This window comes from Paroedura picta, chromosome 8 (genome assembly GCF_049243985.1).
Source record: "Paroedura picta isolate Pp20150507F chromosome 8, Ppicta_v3.0, whole genome shotgun sequence".
In the NCBI taxonomy this organism is placed as follows: Eukaryota; Metazoa; Chordata; class Lepidosauria; order Squamata; family Gekkonidae; genus Paroedura; species Paroedura picta.
This window is the reverse complement of record NC_135376.1, coordinates 15763535-15782061: the sequence shown is the minus strand read 5'-3', so window position 1 is coordinate 15782061 and position 18527 is coordinate 15763535. Positions and strand designations below refer to the sequence as shown.

General features: G+C 43.0%; 1 protein-coding gene across 1 annotated transcript in view; it reads right to left on the bottom strand.

Moving 5' to 3' along the window:
- Nucleotides 1–18527, bottom strand: part of WDR49 (WD repeat domain 49) — a 125163-nt gene that overhangs the window by 89032 nt on the left and 17604 nt on the right. The window contains exons 3-5 of the mRNA XM_077348499.1: nucleotides 13639–14079; nucleotides 9636–9812; nucleotides 6410–6584 (exon numbers count right to left, since the gene is read on the bottom strand). Coding sequence (XP_077204614.1) covers nucleotides 6410–6584; nucleotides 9636–9812; nucleotides 13639–14079 — 793 coding nt within the window. The remainder of the gene's footprint in view (nucleotides 1–6409; nucleotides 6585–9635; nucleotides 9813–13638; nucleotides 14080–18527) is intronic.

Sequence of the window (18527 nt, the reverse complement as noted above, 5' to 3'; positions counted from 1 at the left end):
CATCGAGGCTGGGGTCCCGGGGAGCTGGGGAGGGCAGGGGTGGCTGAGTGGCCAGGGGCCCTGCCAGGAGGGCAGCTAGCGCCCGCTGTATTTTGCATACAGAGAGCTTAATTTCTAGTGATTCTATAAAAAACATAAAATATAAACAAATATAATTAAAATCAAATATTAAAAAGTGAACTTGAATGGCAATTCGATCCAAAATGTAGTGGCCAGGCTACATGTAGTGGCTGAATACTGGGCTCTTACCAACCTGCTGTTGACTAATATTGCATTGTTGCCCTTTTCCATGCCCAGTTCAAAGTACTGGTTCCTACGCCTTTGTGTGATCGTACATTACATTTTTTTCTGCATACCCATAAATGGTTTCACAGGCTTGCCATAAATTGTGTAATGTGTGGAAATAGCCCTAGATAAAGGAATGGTGAAATCCAAAATTACCTGTTATTCCTCCAGAAACACCCGCTAATCCTACACTAAATTACTTTAATAATAAAAAAGCATAATTGTCTGGGAAATTGGTTTCTTATATTCTGTGGTAAGTTTTGCTTCACAGTCCATCTGGAAAGACAGATTAGAATATCTTTAAAAAGAAAAAAACACCTCAGAGTCTTGCTTCATGACCAGACTCTTTGGACTGCACAGACATTAATGAGAGAGAAATATTATGAGGTTTAGAAGCCAAGTAATCTTCACACTTCGTAACAAAGACATGAAGTTGTTTCTGACTAAATTGTATTGTAAGTCAAGCTCCTTGGAGGATGTCAGACTGGAAAAAAGGTAATATTAGAGTAATTTCCGTATCAGGAGGATATATAACAAATTAAAGTGTTCAGTTGCATGAAGAAAAGATGAAAGGGAGTAGAACAGTTGACACAGAAACGGCCTATTCATTTCTAATATTTAAAGAATGAAGCAAAAATTAAAACTACCAAGGGGGGTGGGGGATCTCACTAAAAGCTATCAGTCAAAGCTTTCTAGAAATTGGGTCCTGGCAGGGTTTAAGCTCAAGGATGGGTTTTCAAATGCTGATAGGATGTTTGAAGGAAATCAGAAGCCACAGGGAACTGGGCCCCTTTACCTTTAACAAATTGCTATTCAAATCCCTGAGGTAACTTCTCCTGGATTGAAAACGGAGCCCCCCACCCTGTTCTTTTTATACCCTGGAAACTTTATTATTAAAATGTGCAATAGTTTGCCCCCAATAAGGTTTTCTGCTGGGGTTGCCAGCTCTGGATTGGGGAATACCCAAAGACTTTGGGGGTGGAGCTAGAAGGAGGAGCGATGTGGGGTGGGGAGTCCAGCCACCAAAGCAGCCATTTTCTCTAGGGGAACTGATCTCTTTTGTCTGGAGATGACTTGTTGTTCTGGGGACTGGCATCCCTAATTTCTGCATTCTATAAGAATGGGTCGTCCTGACTGGAAGGAGGCAAAGCCAGAGCAGAGTGACATAGCAGTGCTATGGCCAGCCTCCTCAGAAAGGGGGTTATTCTGTTGCATCAGAGGACATTACAATTGAGGCTGACTGGAAGAAGAGAAGGCCATACACAGAAATCACACAGAGACCGATTATGCACGGGCTGGAACACCCGAGATGGCGCCGACAGGGCTTCGGGGAAATTCCCCAATTATGCTTGACGTTGCCGCCATCCTGGACGCCACTGAGCCCTGGCCCGCCCCAGGCCCTCGGAAGGCCCACATTAAGGAAATGTGGCTACCACTGTACATACTTGGTAAGTGACACTGCAGGTAGTCATTATTTACATTAAGGCATGGAGAAAAGACCCATTCACTATGGTGGCGAAATGGAAGCTCCATATTCAGAGGAAAGGTATTTCTGGATACCAAATGCTGGAGGGCCTCACCATGGCTTAGCAAACAGTATCATTTCCTGATTTTGGATGTTTAGCAGCCATCTCATCTTTGAGTCTCTGAATTTTCCAGGCAGTTGCCTGGGTAGGATGCATCCTAACCAGCACAACTCACTTCGTCCAGGGCCTGGCAGAGCTGCAAGTCTGGCTGGCTCCTTTTCCTTCCCTCCCTCCTTTGTGGCAGGCAGGGCTGTCCTTCCCCCCCCCCCCCACACACACACACAGATTGTAGCTCTGCAAGTAAGATGGCTGGAAGCACCTTGTTACAGGGGTGCATAGAATTTGACCCATTTATCTAATGCACTTGAAACTTGGGCAGTCTTTAGAAGGAGGTCTTACCAGAGTGAAGTAGAGCAGTAACGTTACCTCATGTAATCTGGATACTAGATGTCTTTTAATACAGCCCAAAATCACGTTTGCCTTTTTAGCTACAGAGTCACACTGCTGACTCATGTTCAGTGTCCTGTCTACTAAGGCCCCCAGAGTCTTCTCACATGTACCACTGCCAAGACAAGTCTCACCCATCCTATAGTGATGCATATGATGCATATGCCCTTCCCTGTCCCAACTCTTCTGTCCAGGCTGCCAGCTAGCCTGAAAAAAACCTTTTCTCCTCTGGGTTTGCCAGGGCCATGCTGACCACCAGCAGGGGATTGGAGACATAGGGTTTCCTGCTCTAGGCGACATGGTGGTAGAGCCTAGGGAGGACAGGGACCCCAGTGGGATACACTCTCCAAAGAATCCATCTTCTCCAGAACTAACGTCAGGAGTCTAGAGATGAGTCTAGAAATTCACAGGACCTTCAGGCCCCACCTGGAATGTAGCATTCCTTTTCCTCCTCCCTTACCAGCAGCCTGATTTCAAGGAGTAAACAGGATGCTTCTGCCAACATTACAGTAATCAGCTTCTAATGCTTGCAGACATAGCTACTTGCAAAAGGACCAGTTTAAAAAGTTAGCAACCTTAATTCAGTTCTCTCGTTTTTCCTCTTCTCATTGACCTCTGATCATCAGAACATAAGAATTCTAACAGTTGTTGTTTTTAATCCTCTCCCCTTGAAAGAACAAGACTTTTCTTACTTTGTTTCCCTGCTTGTAGCCATTCCGCTACTTGGAGAATCAGCCCACACTCTAATGCTTTGAAACTGTATTTGTGTCGACTATTTTTTCACCCGTCTCCCAGCTACGTATCTGCAGTAGCTCCCTCACACATATTTGATGACCTTTAAATGGGCCTAATTGTTTATCAGTTTCTACTTGGCTGGTTTTTTAAAAAGACATTTGACAACACATCCAAGATCAAAACACTGAAAATTACTGGCTTTCAGTCTGAGGTAAATAAATAACTTCTTTTTATAGATTAGCTGTAGGCATGGACACTGCTGATGTGTTTATCACCATAGCCTTCCGTACATCAGAGATGCCCCCAATTCTGTACTCTTGGAGCTATTGTTTTCTCAAGATGGTAGGATGGGAAGACAGGGTCAGAAGTGGTTTATCCTAGTAGCACATGTAGTATAAAGTGACCAGATTGTCCCACTTTTGGAGAGACGTCTGGGGGCACTTGGCAAATTGTACTTATGTTGAAATTAATATATATATGAATTTTTTTGTTGCTCCATATAGACCAAGTTTTTAATCAAGAACCGCCCCCCCCCCCCCAGGTCAACGGTGTCCCGCTTTACCAAGGAGCAGGAGGAGAAGTTCCCTTGCAGCCTCTTCGGGAGGCAAAAAGCTGTGATAGGACAGAGGGAAGAGGCAGGAAGGGTCTCCTATATGGAGGGCTGCAAATATGAGGTTTATCATCCTACATTTGCAAGCAGGAGCCACTCACGTTTTAGCCCACCGTGCGGAAATAGTCTAAATTTACACGCATCTACGTCTATCAGTATAGGATATACTTTTTGTTCTTATTTCTAGTCTCAGACTTCACATGAGCTTTAATTGAAGTCTAAAACAAGATGGAGTTTATTAAAACTACATGTACAAATTACAGCCGCCTCTTTAAGTTAAAATATTGTTTGCTTTGATACAAACTGAAATTAAGGTGTCCGCTATCCTACAGTTATATCCTCTATTACATATTAATAAGATCAAAATGCATGTAAAGTGTTTGCTAGATATCTGAGACATATTAATCATAGAATCATAGAGTTGGATGGGGCCTGACAGGCCATCTAGTCCAGGGATAGTCAACCTGTGGTCCTCCAGATGTCCATGGACTACCATTCCCATGAGCCCCTGCCAGCATTTGCTGGCAGGGGCTCATGGGAATGGTAGTCCATTGACATCTGGAGGACCACAGGTTGACTACCCCTGATCTAGTCCACCCCACTGTTCAGTGCAGGATCAGCCCAAAGCATCCAAGGTATGTCTCTGTCCAACTGCTGCCTGAAGACTGCCAGTGAGTGGGAGATCACCACCTAGCTTGACACACACATGGTTCATAGGAACACCGGTTTTGTTTTGCAATCAAATATGCTTTAACTCTCCAACCAGGGTAGGGAGGAGAAGAAATGAGTCTGAGACGGACAGGCAAACACTTAAGAATGAGAGGGGTGAAGGAAAGAGAGAGAGAGAAATGAAGGATACCGGCCTGGTCAGCGATATTTCATGATAGGTAAATATTTGCCTCAGCCTTGTAGTTAAATGTTTGCAAATACAGAAAGTTCTCTAAAGAAAAAAATTGTCAAAAAAGCATGGCAAACAGCACCAGTCAGTCATACCATCTGTTTGCTTGCTCCATTCTGTATTGCCTACCTCCCTAGTGTTTAAAGTGCAGAACTTCATGAAATGTATAAATCAATGGAAATGCACTGGATTATTCTAGCTTCTTTGGGCCCTCTTGGCTTGTTCTCCAGGAATTTTATACCACCCGGTCCCCTCCGGTCCCCAACCCTGGTGCTATCAGCAATGGTGTGATGTCACTTCTGGGGGAACTCCAGAGATCATGTCACACCGTTGCCCCCAACAGCTTTGTTGTTGTTGCAGGACTATGCAGGTTATGAATGGCTAGGAGCAACGCAAAGAAGTACATTTGGCCTCAAGCAGGCCCAGGACTTTTTCTGTCCTGGCCCCTGCTTGATGGAATGAGTTCCTGGTGGCCCTGTTGCAGTTGTCCCAGTTCCATAGGGCCTGCAAGATGTAGCTCTTCTGCCAAACATTTGACTGGGGGCAGTGATCTAAGAACAGCAAACGGGCCTCCCCCATGAAGCATGTCCATTGACAGATTTATTGGGAAATCGCCCTTGATATGGAGATGTCGAGATTTAAAAGCTGATTATTTTTTTGTTTTAAGGCCTTTAACTGTTTTGATGTAAATTTTTTGTTGTTGTACACAAATAATTTTTTGGGTGCACGAATAATAACAACACCAACAAGCATATGTGCTACTTGCTAGTAGACACCAGATGCCTTTCAGACAATGGTCTCCCGGGAACTTCTCCATAAATTAAAGGTGCAGTTGCTATTTGGGTCTCCCCCATTACCCAAAAGAAGTGCTTCTTCCCAGTAGAAGACATGCTTCCCATCCGGGAGAAGTGCTTCTTTCCAGTAGGTGGTCAGGCCATCTGGTCATCCTGAGACGGTTATATAAATTCCTTAGAAGCTTATACCTGGAAGTCATCTTCCTTTCCTGTCCCCTTTTAAAGAATGTGGATTGTTATTACTAATGTAAGCTACTTTGAGTCTCCCACTGTTTGGGAGAAAAGTGAAATATAAAAATCGTAAGTCTATCCAATAAATTATATTCGAAGCATTTGCTTTCATGCCTTTGAATGCAAGAGCAGAAAAGTGGCATATAAATCTGTCCATAAGAATAAATAGATGAGCGGTGTGGGGGTAAGAGAGCCCAACTAGTTCTGGGATACCTAGGTTTGAAGCCCCACACTGCCATGGTGGTCATGTTTGTGCCAGGCAAACTTTCCCAGCCTAGCCTACCTTATGGGGTTGTTGTTGCAAGGGTAAAATGTAGGAAGGGATAACAATATTATAAGCTGCTTTGAGTCCCCGTTGCGGAGAAAAGCAAGGGATAAATACTGATACAGAGCCTCTTGTGTCGCAGAGTGGTAAGGCAGCGACATGCTATCTGAAGCTCTTGACCATGAGGCTGGGAGTTCGATCCCAGCAGCTGGCTCAAGGTTGACTCAGCCTTCCATCCTTCTAAGGTCAGTAAAATGAGTACCCAGCTTGCTGGGGGGTAAACGGTAATGACTGGGGAAGGCACTGGCAAACCACCCTGTATTGAGTCTGCCATGAAAACACTAGAGGGCGTCACCCCAAGGGTCAGACATGACCCAGTGCTTGCACAGGGGATACCTTTACCTTTAAATACCGATAATAAAGAAATAAAATCCTGTTCAGAGAAGTCACAGGGTCTGACTTGATTTCTGAACTGTTGGGGCTGAGAGTTCCAAAATCGAAGAATAAGAGCAGGGCAGCTCCTGTTCTAACATTTTACCAAGCGCCCACAACATACAACAAAAGGCTTGTGTGCAGGGTTCAAAACCCTCTCCTTGCATTGTTTCTCAGGTCCAGTACCTTGTCTAACCCATTCTTTGTCATGAAGTCTGTGCCTTAATACGTAGCAGCATCTGTGGTATCCAGAGACCAGCTCTTGCCAATTAATTGCCATTGTCACATTTTCGTCTTCATGGAAATTGGACGGCCGTTCAAACAACGAGATCAGGGCAGTGTTGAAGACAACTGCTTGGACCTGGGAGGGAAAGAATCCATTCTTTTTTAAAAAAGAAAGTAGTATTTTTTACCACTCTTACCACATTTCAAAGCAACCTATTACTGAAAGCAATAACCAGACCATCGCACAAAAGCCTCTACTTTGTTATAAATTCATAACGCGCAGGCATTTAAATTTCATAGCCCCTGCGATGGCTATTCGTTAATGAGGCTGCCAGGATTTGCTTAGGAAAGGACAATGGGCATCAGTTAAATGGCTATGGCTTGGCAATATGTATAGCCTGGCAAGAGTGTGGATTTGACAAAGAGGAGGGCGACCCTATCTAAAGGGAAATGAAGGGAGCAAAACCTTGGACAGCTAGAAATAGTTTTGTGGGATTCATAAATATGAATGCCAGAAGTGAGATACAATAGACTTTTAGTTCAAGAGGGGGAACGAAATCTTCCCAAGCCAGACTTCTGACAGCCAAATGACAAAGGACACACGCAGGAGATCTGGACGAGCATCTCCTAATATGTTTATTTCGAAAAGAAGCAGCCACGGGGAGATCTGAATTAGAGCAAAGCTGCAGCCATGTTGGAAGCGGCAGTGGCTAATCTCCCCATCGCAAAACACTGCTTGGCCAGTCTAAATATCGGCCCAAATTATTAACCCTACAGTGGGAAAACACAGACTTTTGGGTTATTCAGTGGCCTCAGAAAAGTTGGTGCTTGAAGTCATGGGCTGCCCATGGATGTAAACTGAGGGGCATGATGAGTAAGTGATCTTTCCCTCACTTTCCTCTTGCAGAGATTGAGTTTTTTTGGATGAGCAGAAACGCCACCAATTGAAGAACGAGGAAAACTGCAGCTGAATGCCTCTGCCATAAAGCCTCCTATGCCTCATATTATTTTGTTCATAGCATCAACTTTTGAGATATCACAGGTGGCTTCTGGGCGAAAGTAGAGGTACAAATCTGAAGCTTCTTTCTGTGTATGGTTCATTGGACCCAAGCGACTGCATTTTCCCTCTATTGGGTTAATAACATAGATAGAGATTTAGGTTAATAACGTAGTTAATAACGTAGATGGGTTAATAACGTAGATAGAGATTGCTGGATCCCAAGACTCCTTTCACTTTCTAAAACTCTCTGGACTTGTACTTGTGAGGGCCAAGAGACACCCACAAGAGATATTTTCATTTCTAAGAAAAGCATCCGGAGGGAGTTCTGTGTTAGACCAACACTGCAGTGCTGTGGAAGGGATATTTCTGCTCAGGCAAGATTGGTGCCCATTATCACCCCCTCTTCAGAGCCCCCCCCCCAAACCGTTCCCCAGGCTCTGCTGGTACCCCCACCCCAACCGCTGCATTTTGGGATGCACAGCAAGCTTAATCAGGAAAGGAAAAGTGAGAGGGTTCTGTTCTGCAAACAGAGTGCTGTTTGTGACACTCAAATTTTAGGAGGGGAGAGAGAATTACACTGAGAAAATGGTCAGGTGGTAGGTTAATAGCTTCTATTTCCGCAACTTCTGCTCCGTTCTAATTTGGAGCACTTCATGACTGCTTTTAAGTTAGCATAAAAATTCAAGAGGCCTGATCAATGATCTCCCACATCTCTTGTAAGTCTGGAAGTGTGTTCCACAATATACATAAGAAGAAGGCTTATTTTTATAGAGGCCATTCTCTCTGACTGATTATGCATAGCCGCAGCCGCATTGGGCCACCGCCAGATTCTTGCAGCGCAGCAACATGCGCCACAGCTTTCTGTGTACATAAGGAGGACAATTTCCCCTGGCGCACATGGTCCGCCCCAGAGTTATGCATGCGCACACATGACTCTGGGGCGTAAAGGTTCTGCTACACTTTGCCACAGCAGTGGGGGTGGGCTGGGCGGGGACGTTTCTTCCATGAGGGTGGGACAGTGCAATCCCACCTTTGTGGAAGGTTAAAAAATACCCTGTTCGGCTTCGCAATGCCACAAAACTGAATGGGGCATTTGCTGTCCTTGCTGGAACACCATAGGCAGGGGAGGAGCCTGGCCTGGAAGGTATATATATATATATATATATATAGGTATAGATATATATATATCAGCATTCCCGTGCTGCAGGGCATTGGAGGCCCTAAAGCGGGCCAGGGCCTCAGGTTGGCAAGCCATATTCTCTACTACTGAACAATGAACAGTCTCTAAATTGCATGGATAATGACTACCATGTTTTAAATGTTTCTGGCTCCCTCTCAAAAAGAAAAGTATTGAAAAATTTGTCCCCTGTGCCATGGTCCCAATCCAAATTGATATGCTCTGAGGCTCTTTGGAGTTGTTGTTTTTTAACCTAGAAGATCCTCATAATAAGCTTGTTCCATTGTCTTTTACTGTTATGCCTTAACTGGATTGGCTGAACTGTTGTGCAGAATTTTTCCTTGTCCAGCTTATCCAAGGCTTGTACAATGGAAAGCTTCATCACTGTATACTCAGCAGCCCCAGGGGAGCAGACAATGCCTAATCTACCAATATCCTGGTTCAAACCCTGCAGTGCTTCTTTGACTGGAAGGGCCATGGTTCAAAGACATTGCACATGCTATTCATGCATAAGATTTTAGGTTCAGTCCACAGCATCTCCATGTAGAGCTGAGATCCAACCTTTGTGAGTCTGGTGGCACTTCGGAATGTTGACAACAGGACTTGTGTACCATCACAAAATGGAACTGAAGCAAATCACAAAATGGCTGTCATAAAGTGCTGGGACCGAGAGGTAATAAATGCAGCATCTTCCTAGGATGAAAGCAGCCATTTCAAAATTCGTGCTCCCTGGAAACACAAGGATGATGCCTCCTGAATTTTTCAGAAGCTTCTCCCTGTGGAGGAAAACTAGAACTGGCTGTTTGCTTTGGGGAAAGAAGTAAATGGGTGCCAGGAAACCCAATAGCAATGGGCAGCATGTTGGACATTACTAATATAAATCATTTCATGGAGCCGATGGGAAAGACCTGCCTCTGGAGAGTCAATGCAATCAAGGAAGAGTCATGCTCTGACTTGTTATAAAGTAATATTGCATCTTCAGTCATTGCTAACTTTCACGTTGTACTTGCCTGTCCACAGACATCCCCCAGTGTCAAAATGGCTTCATTTCCATCATGAGGATTGTACCAATAGTTCATGCATATCACTGTTCCTTCCAGGCCTTGAAGTCTATACTGGCAAGAGAACCCTTGCTTGGAATTCAGTTCAGCAAAGTAAACCTCTTTGCTTGTAAATGAAACAGCGACCTATAAGAATGAAAGGAAGTCAATGTGGTGGGGAAGGCGAGAGCTCCATCAAACTAAATCACCCCAACATTTCTGAAAAGGCTTATCCATTCTCCCATGCTGTCTCTTCTGTCTCAAACCCCTTAGCATAACATAAACACAACAAACTCTGTATTTTTATAATATTTATGTAAAACTGGCAGACATCCAACTTTTTAGTACAATTGCCTTAATTAACACTGCCTTGCTGTATCTTGTTCTTCTCATTATAAGTTGGTCAGTACTCTGGTGTCAGGACAGTAATTTCTAGACGACTGTGAACCATTACATCAGACATGCCACTTTGAGGATATGAAATAAATATAAACCCAGATTACATTCAAAACACCCTTGTGGCTCTCAAAACAAGAAGCTATTTATAGATGTGAGAATGTTAGAGATAAATGATTAACTTATCATGACATATTGGACTTCTCTCAAGTGGAGTGTAAAATTAACTCAAGAGAAGACTTGATGAGAGAAGGATATAATTTTTTTTAATGCACTAGTATTAGAAAGATTTGAAACAGGTAAAGGACTATGGTTTTGACGATTTTAAGACTGTGTTTGAAACGGAACTATGTACAAATAACGTATAAACTGGCTGAAATAAAAAAACAGAAGAGGGACTGGTGAAAAATGCATGACAAACTAAGTACTTTGGATTCAATAGACAAAGGAAACAATGGGAAAGAATGTGGATGATGGGTCTTAAATTCACACTAAGTTCTAATCATAAAGAAATGTTTTATGAAATGGTGTATCGCTAGTATATATCTCCAGAAAAATTAGCTGAAATATATACAATGGACTCCGGGGGAATGGTAGAGGACAGGAAAGCCTGGAGATTCATTGTTTGTGGGGTCGTGATGGGTCGGACACGACTTTGCAACTAACAACAACATACAAGGGCTTCAAATTAGTACTGGAAAAGTGAACAGCAGGAAGGAACATTTTATTATATATGATGAGCGTATAATAAAGCCATACAAATGGACACAACTACATTTATTAATGCAGAAGATTTTAAAGAGGAACCCATAAGTGAAACCAGGCATTTCTGCACATGATTAAAATAGTTTTATGCCAGCTGAATGGCAAAGCGCTAAATTTTATCGTGCTTCCAAGCCCCTCCTCACCTTTTTGCTGTCTCTCCTTTGTCTGCCACCTTTTCACGCATCTCATCCTCCACATCTGCTGCTGGAAATGGCAGAAGAGAGCAACGTGCCTTAAACGTGACTCACTTCTACCTATCAATCAATTCAGGCAACCAATCCCATTCCTCCATATTTTGATTTTGTTTAAAGGTCCCGCGATTCCTGCTAATTTTTTTTTAGATCATACTTCTATATTGCAATGCCTATGCATGGATTCATAGATGTATAGTGCTTTTGTAATGCCACCCCTTATGGGATGATGAGTACTTTGATACAGGTAAAAATTAATTTCGTTCCTGTTTTTTTTTGGGGGGGGGAGAGAAAACGTTCAAGAGTGTTACAACTTTGTGTTACAACTTTGAAAAAAATGTTTTCATTTCTGCCATTGCCTACATATGTGTCTTCCTATTTGTTGCTCCAGGCACGTCACTATTTTTAAAAAGAAACTCCCATCCCCAGGAACAAGGGAGAAGGAGGTGGGTGTGAGGGTGGGACGAAACAGGCAACTTTAGCATGTTTGAGCCTCCATACCTTCCTTCTGCTTGTTGCCTGCTGGTTGCTGTCCGGTAGCTAGTGTTTTTTAGGTTGGTGAATCCACTTTATGTGATTCCCCAACTCACGCATTAAAATGGAGGATGTAGTGAGTTGTCAGCTGGCCAGATGCTGGATGTAGGTGACATCATGCGGAGCGGACAGAATATAACGCCTACATTAGGTAAGCAATTCACTATATTTATAGCGTGCGGAAAGGCCCCAGAAGTCTTCCTTTTGGGCCTGATGGATCAGCGGCTTGAAAATATCCATGGAACTTAGTTCCTATAAATGATAATGGCAGTGAGATGCTCAGGAATGGAATACACTGACAATACCCACAGTAGAAGATTCATTGTTGAAGATGCTGTAATTTGCAGAGATGGCTAAAGTTACTGCTTGGGTTAGAGAAAAGCCAATATTTATATTCATTGCTAAATGGAAATTCCTTATTGATTTTTCTGCATGAAAAGGAAAAATATGGTCTGATGACCTATGCTTTTGAGGAAGGGGGGATTAATGTGTGGAGTTGAAGATTAAGGAGAGTTTTTAGATAATAGGAAAAAAGACCTTTTGTTATAATTTTGTTACAATCTTTGAGTAAGTAATCTAAGACCATGTATTAAATTGGTAATTATATGTATCTATGATACTATGACCTATGGTTTTGAGGGGGGGGGTCAATCTGTGGAGTTAACTCTACCAGAGAGTTTTAGATAACAGAAAAAATATCTTTTGTTATAATTTTGTTACAATCTTTGAGTAAGTAATCTCATTATAATCTAAGATCATGTATTGTTGGTAATTATATGTGTTTTTTGTCTTCAAGAAACGTGAAGTTTTTTTGATATTTTTCTTTAACTTCTTTATTCTTTAGTTTTATGAACTTTAAAAAAAATAGGGAAAAATCGAAACAAAAAATGAAGATTCTGGAGAATCTACATGACTGTCAGAAGTAGTATAGGCTGGATCAGACAATTCTTGTGCACCCTTTCTCCTTTACCTAGGATGATACCATGGTCCATTTATCGGGATAGGGAAAAAGAATGAATGCCATATTTGTTCTCCCAGCCATGACCATGAATACATCCAACATAATGACTTTTCAAGAACTACTGCAGCTCCTCTTACAACACTGTAGTAATCCCTGTGGCACAATTCAGTTTGGAAATTACTGCACATTTGGGCTGACACAGAAGCAAGGTCCCAGCAACTCCAAAGCACAGTGAGAAAAAAAGGATTCCAAATCAGGATTCCAAATCCTGTTAGAATCACAGAATCATAGAGTTGGAAGGGGCCATACAGGCAATCTAGTCCAACCCCCTGCTCAATGCAGGATCAGCCCTAAGCATCCTAAAGCATCCAAGAAAAGTGTGTATCCAACCTTTGCTTGAAGACTGCCAGTGAGGGGGAGCTCACCACCTCCTTAGGCAGCCTATTCCAGTGCTGAACTACTCTGACTGTGAAATTTTTTTCCTGATATCTAACCTATATCGTTGTACTTGTAGTTTAAACCCATTACTGAGCGTCCTTTCCTCTGCAGCCAATGGGAACAGCATCCTGCCCTCCTCCAAATGACAACCTTTCAAATACTTAAAGAGGGCTATCATGTCCCCTCTCAACCTCCTTTTCTCCAGGCTGAACATTCCCAAGTCCCTCAACCTATCTTCATAGGGCTTGGTCCCTTGGCCCCAGATCATCCTCATCGCTCTCCTCTGTACCCTTTCAATTTTATCTACGTCCTTCTGTTATTCAATATGAGTAGAGCAGGAAGTGCAAAAGCAAACTTTTTAACCTCCTCCCCCATAACCCCCGCAATTTGCTGTAAACCTATCAAAATTTGGCCTCTGGAGAATGGTGGATCCATGAGAACAGCAGGGGATGGAGTAGGGGTCTCTCTCTATATATAAAGTCCTGTCAAGTTACAGCAAGAGACCTTCAAGACAAATGAGAAGCAGAAATGATTTGCCATTGCCTTGAAGTTGGGGTCAATAGGGGGGAAATATTAGCAGATATTATTGCCCCTCTTTTCTGCTATGCCTTCTTTGAGTGGGAATTACCTAAGCCAAGCTGTGGAAAGTTCTTCTAACATTTCAGCAGCACTGTCCTGCTTAACATACCTTGTTAACATTTGGTAGTACAACAAGAGAAGTCACCCAGAGGTCTTTTGGTTTGACAGCTTCTGTAGTGATCTGAAGAGTCTTCTTTAAAGTTAAACTCTCTGACCAGATGCCAAGCAATCCACTCCTACTGACAGTCAGGTAGTCACTGAGGCTTTTCGAAAATGTTATGCTTTCAACAGCATCTTTATGGATGGGTGGGATCAGACGGAGATCCTTCCACTGGGGGATGACTGATAACTTGGTTCGTTCATCTCTTCCGTACAGTTCCAGGAGCACAAAGGAGGTCAGTTTGTCCCAGCAGATGATACCATCTCGGGCTAAATCAATCTTATCAAATAGGTCACCATATTCTTCTTTGGTGCCTTGCCTAACCACTGTAGACATTTTCTCGACGAATTCTTCTCTAGTCATACCGATGTTCTCATTTAAACCTGGGGGCTTGAAAGAAGAAAACTGAATGCATAAAAGTCCACAAATTAAGTTTCATTTTCATCTATATCACTTAGCAAATCTCAACTGAGTGTATGAACTACCTTCAGTGTTATGTCTGAGGTAATCTGAAAGTTCCATGGTGGTTGCTCCCAATGGGAAAACCAATGACTGATAGTACACTTGTCATGGGACAAGCATATTTCTACCTCACTGTGCCTCCAAAAAGCTGAAAGAGAGTGCATAGACCTCCCTCTATTTCATCTTTGCTGCATCCTTGAGAATGAGCCCCAAACCTTGAGTCTCAGGGCCAAACCTGATAATCCAAGTCATATCCCCAAATTTTTGTCAGGAAATGAACGCATAAAATCATAATGGCAATTATCCAACCACTCTGGAAACAAAGTCTGAAGCCATCCTCCAACTTAAGTAGTTCTTCCTCTGAAACAAGAACCACACAAGATTGAAGAAAAACACCACAGGCTGAAGGAACGTTCTCCATCCTAAAGTAGGACACATGTTATTGTTTTGGAGGTAAAGGAAGAGTAGCATTAAGACAAATTCTCTTAATTTTCTAGTTACCCAATTTCCCCCTGAAATCCAGCAATCCATTTCCTGTTTCCATTTTAGGAATCCAGAGTCAGTTTCTAATAGTTTCAGTTCTAATCTAAGAGTCGTTTGAACAATGGAAAAGTTTTGCTAACTTTCAGAATTGCCCTCTATAGAAGCTCAGAGGCCAGCAATGTCTTCTCAAAATCTTCTGTCGTTCTGTTAGACCAGGGGTAGTCAAACTGTGGCCTTCCAGATGTCCATGGACTACAATTCCCAGAATCCCCTGCTGGCAGGGGATTCTGGGAATTGTAGTCCATGGACATCTGGCGGGCCGCAGTTTGACTACCCCTGTGTTAGACCATCACCCAGTAGGATTGAACATAAAACAGCTGCAAGGACTGAAGTTACAGAAAGGTGTGCTGATTTTGCTACAAAAAGGAATGAAGAAAGGAAAAAATCTCTTTTGGAAGAAAATCAAAGCGAGTTAAGAAGAATTAATGACTATATAAAACATAAAACAACGCTAATGGGGAGCAGTCTGAAAATGAAGGAGAGCAGGGGAACACAACTTTCTGACCAGAACAATTGCATGAAGTTTTGTATCTCTGTAATGCAGGGGAAGGAATGAAACATCCCAATGAGGAACAAATGGTGGAAGATGACTGGTTTGAATTTGTGCAATTTGTTGTAGAATGATTTGCTCCGAGGCTGATTATCCACGGGCCAGGTAGTCCGGGGTGCTGGTGGCAGGGCAGAGGGGCTAATTCCCGATTGTGCATGACGCAGGTCTCTGAATAGCCCGCAAGGGAACGCGGATTCTTCTGCATTCGCAGTCACCATCCACAGCCCTGCCGGGCTGGCCCCATGCACAACCGATGGTGGCCCTGCAGGAACACCAAATGCCCCTGTCAGCACCACGGAGCTGACTGGGACAGTCTCCCACCCCCACAATGGCAGGAGAGTGGCATGCCACTCTCCCAGCAGCATGTGGTGAGGCCCCTGTGCCCCCCTCTCCCCCCCACTGCCATCACCGCCTCACAGAGCAGCAGGCCTTCCCAGCCTTGTCAGTGTGCATGCATATGTACAGTGTCGGAGCACCCCACATGTGCCAGGGGATTCCTTCCACCATGTGTTCTCCGGATGTAGCAAGGCATGCTACCCCACCGTTAGCAACCAGCAGCGGCCCAGCGCAGCTGCTGCCATGCATTATAGGACTGAGTGACTTTCAGGACTGAATGGGATTCTGAATCAAAGCATCTTCATTTCTAGCCTGACCCTCTGACCATCCCATCACATCTGAGAAATCATGAGTGCTCCCAAAAAGCACCTGATTTTCATTATGATTGCTAGACTTTCTTCTTTTAGTTATACGATCATTAAAGAGTCTTGGGCCAGGTAACTGTAAGTTTCACATGCATTTTCAAAAGTACAGAGATGGCTAGAACAAAGCAAAGCATGTTGTTAGATGACTCAAATAAACCCTCTGAAGCATAAGGGAGAGCCAGCATGGTTTGGTCATTTGAGTGGTGGCCTCTAATATGGAGAACCGGATTTGATTCCCCACTCCTCCATTTATAGACAGCTGAGTGATCTCGGGCTAGTCACAGTTCTTTTACAGCTGTTCTTGCAGAGCTCTCTTAGCCCCACCTGCCTCGCAGGATGTCCCTTGTGGGGAGGGGAAAGGAATGGTGTTTTGTAAGCTGCTTCAGGTATTGAAAAGAATATAAAATCCAGCTTTTCTACCAAAGCAGAACTCTGCAAAACTTTGGCGCGACCGCTGTTGGTTTCTGTGCTGCAAAAAGGTCTGGATCTCATCCTAAATGGAAAGCCATTCATTTTGAACAAGAATTTAGAGAAGATTTCAATGGGATTGATTTGCTAATAGGTAGAAGCAACCAACAGATGATCTACTCATTTATTCATTTGAATTTTATCCTACCCCTTCCTGTAACAAACACAGCACTGGATACATGGCTGTCCTCTTACCCCAATACCATTTTTTTCTAGAATATGGGTCAGATCAATCCAAGATCTGCCTATGGACTCTGTGGGCATTGAGACTGCGTATCTCCAGCCCTAGCTGGACACTCTATCTACACCACACTGGTTCTTGTGCTCAAAATCAAGATGCAAAGGGGTTGTTTTTCCCCTAAATCTTCCTTATCATTGGCCTTACAGCCTGATTTCATGCTCATTTATTTAGAACTAAGCTCAACTTACTTCAAAGTAGGTGTGCATAGAATTGTAAATCCCCATCAAAAAGCTCTAATCTCCAGGAGCACAAACAGAAAAGTGTGAGTTAACATTTTGGATCACACCAGCTTTTTGAGTTCCCAAAAGACTATTCCAGAGGTTGGGGGACCCATGTGGACTAAGAGCCATGCATAATAGGATAAAAAGCTTTTTCTTATGGTTGCTGCTGTTGTTATCATTATTGTTGTTGTTGTTGTTTTGGGAATTAATACGCCACCTTTCCAGAGCATTGCTTGCTTGATTTATTTAAATGTTTAGACTCTGGCTTTCTCTCCAGAGGAGATCCAAAGCAGCTCACAATGTCATTCTGCCTTTCTCCATTTAACCCTAACAGCCACCCTATGAGATGTTAGACTGAGAGAAAGCGGCTGGCCCAATGTCACCCAGAGAACTTCTGTGGCATGGAAGGACCATCCAAGACCCTGGTCCAACACTTGACCCCTACATTGGCTCTTGATGTGGGAAACTGTGCAATACTCCCTGTCTCCTGCTACTTGCATCAGCAGAAAAGTAACTAGGATCCAACCCACTTCGTTTAACCATTATGGGCAGAACTCCCTAAATATGAACTGTCGTTAAAATTTATAGACAGATGGCAATCTAAATCACAAGCCTGGATCCAAGTTAAGTAACGGCTTCCTTCCCTCAGCAGAATGCAATAATTAATAGCTTCCTTCTACTTTGGTAGCTGATTATAAAGGACTTTTTCTGCTGTTGCAAAGACCTGAGGCCACAAGCTGATTTCATAAATGGGGGAAGTAATGATTTTGGCTAGAAGCAAGACACATTATCCTGTTTAATAATCACCCTATCAATTTTTTCGCCCTTGGGGCATTATTTTTATAAAATAAAAACTTCCTTAATTTTTTTGCATATTAAAAAAAAAATTGAAAGCACTTGGGGGAGGGGAGGGACGTGTTGTTATGTATGGAATATCTCCTGCCGATCCACTGTTGCAATTAGTTGACTGAATAGGAGACATTAAAAAAAGCACTTCAGTTTTTAAACTTAATGTAGTGAAGGGGGCGGAATCCAAAGTGTAGCACCACGATAACTTTGCAGAAAATCAGGTTTAATTAATTTTCACATAAAAATCCCATTATTATTTCAACACTCTCTCTCTATCCCACTGTTTCAAATACCACTTTAATGAAACTATGGCTTAGAATGAAAATCACGCTCTGACTTTTAAATTCTAATCCGGGGGGGGGGGAGGGGGGAAAAAACTCAGTACAGGCATCTGTACTGAGTCAGTGTTAATTTTTACCTTTGAGAAATTACATTTTTTTTGGGGGGGGGGTTTGGGGCTAATCAGTGTTTTACTAGGAAAAGCAGGAAGCAAGTCCATTTTCGACCACAAAAATGGCCCTGCTGGAAATCATGAGACTGACATGGATGTGAGCTGTACTGGTAGGGAAATAACACAATAACATCAGAGTCCAGTGGCCCCTTTAAGACCAACAAAGATTTATTCAAGGTGTGAGCTTTTGAGTGCAAGCACTCTTCCACAGACTATGAACCGACCATCATGACAGTGGGAATATAAAGCAAAAATTAATTCTGTTAAATTAGTACACTGTGTCATGCATCCGGATACAGCCATACGATAATTCTTTGCCAAAACAGCCAATCAGTCCTTTCGAATTCAGTTG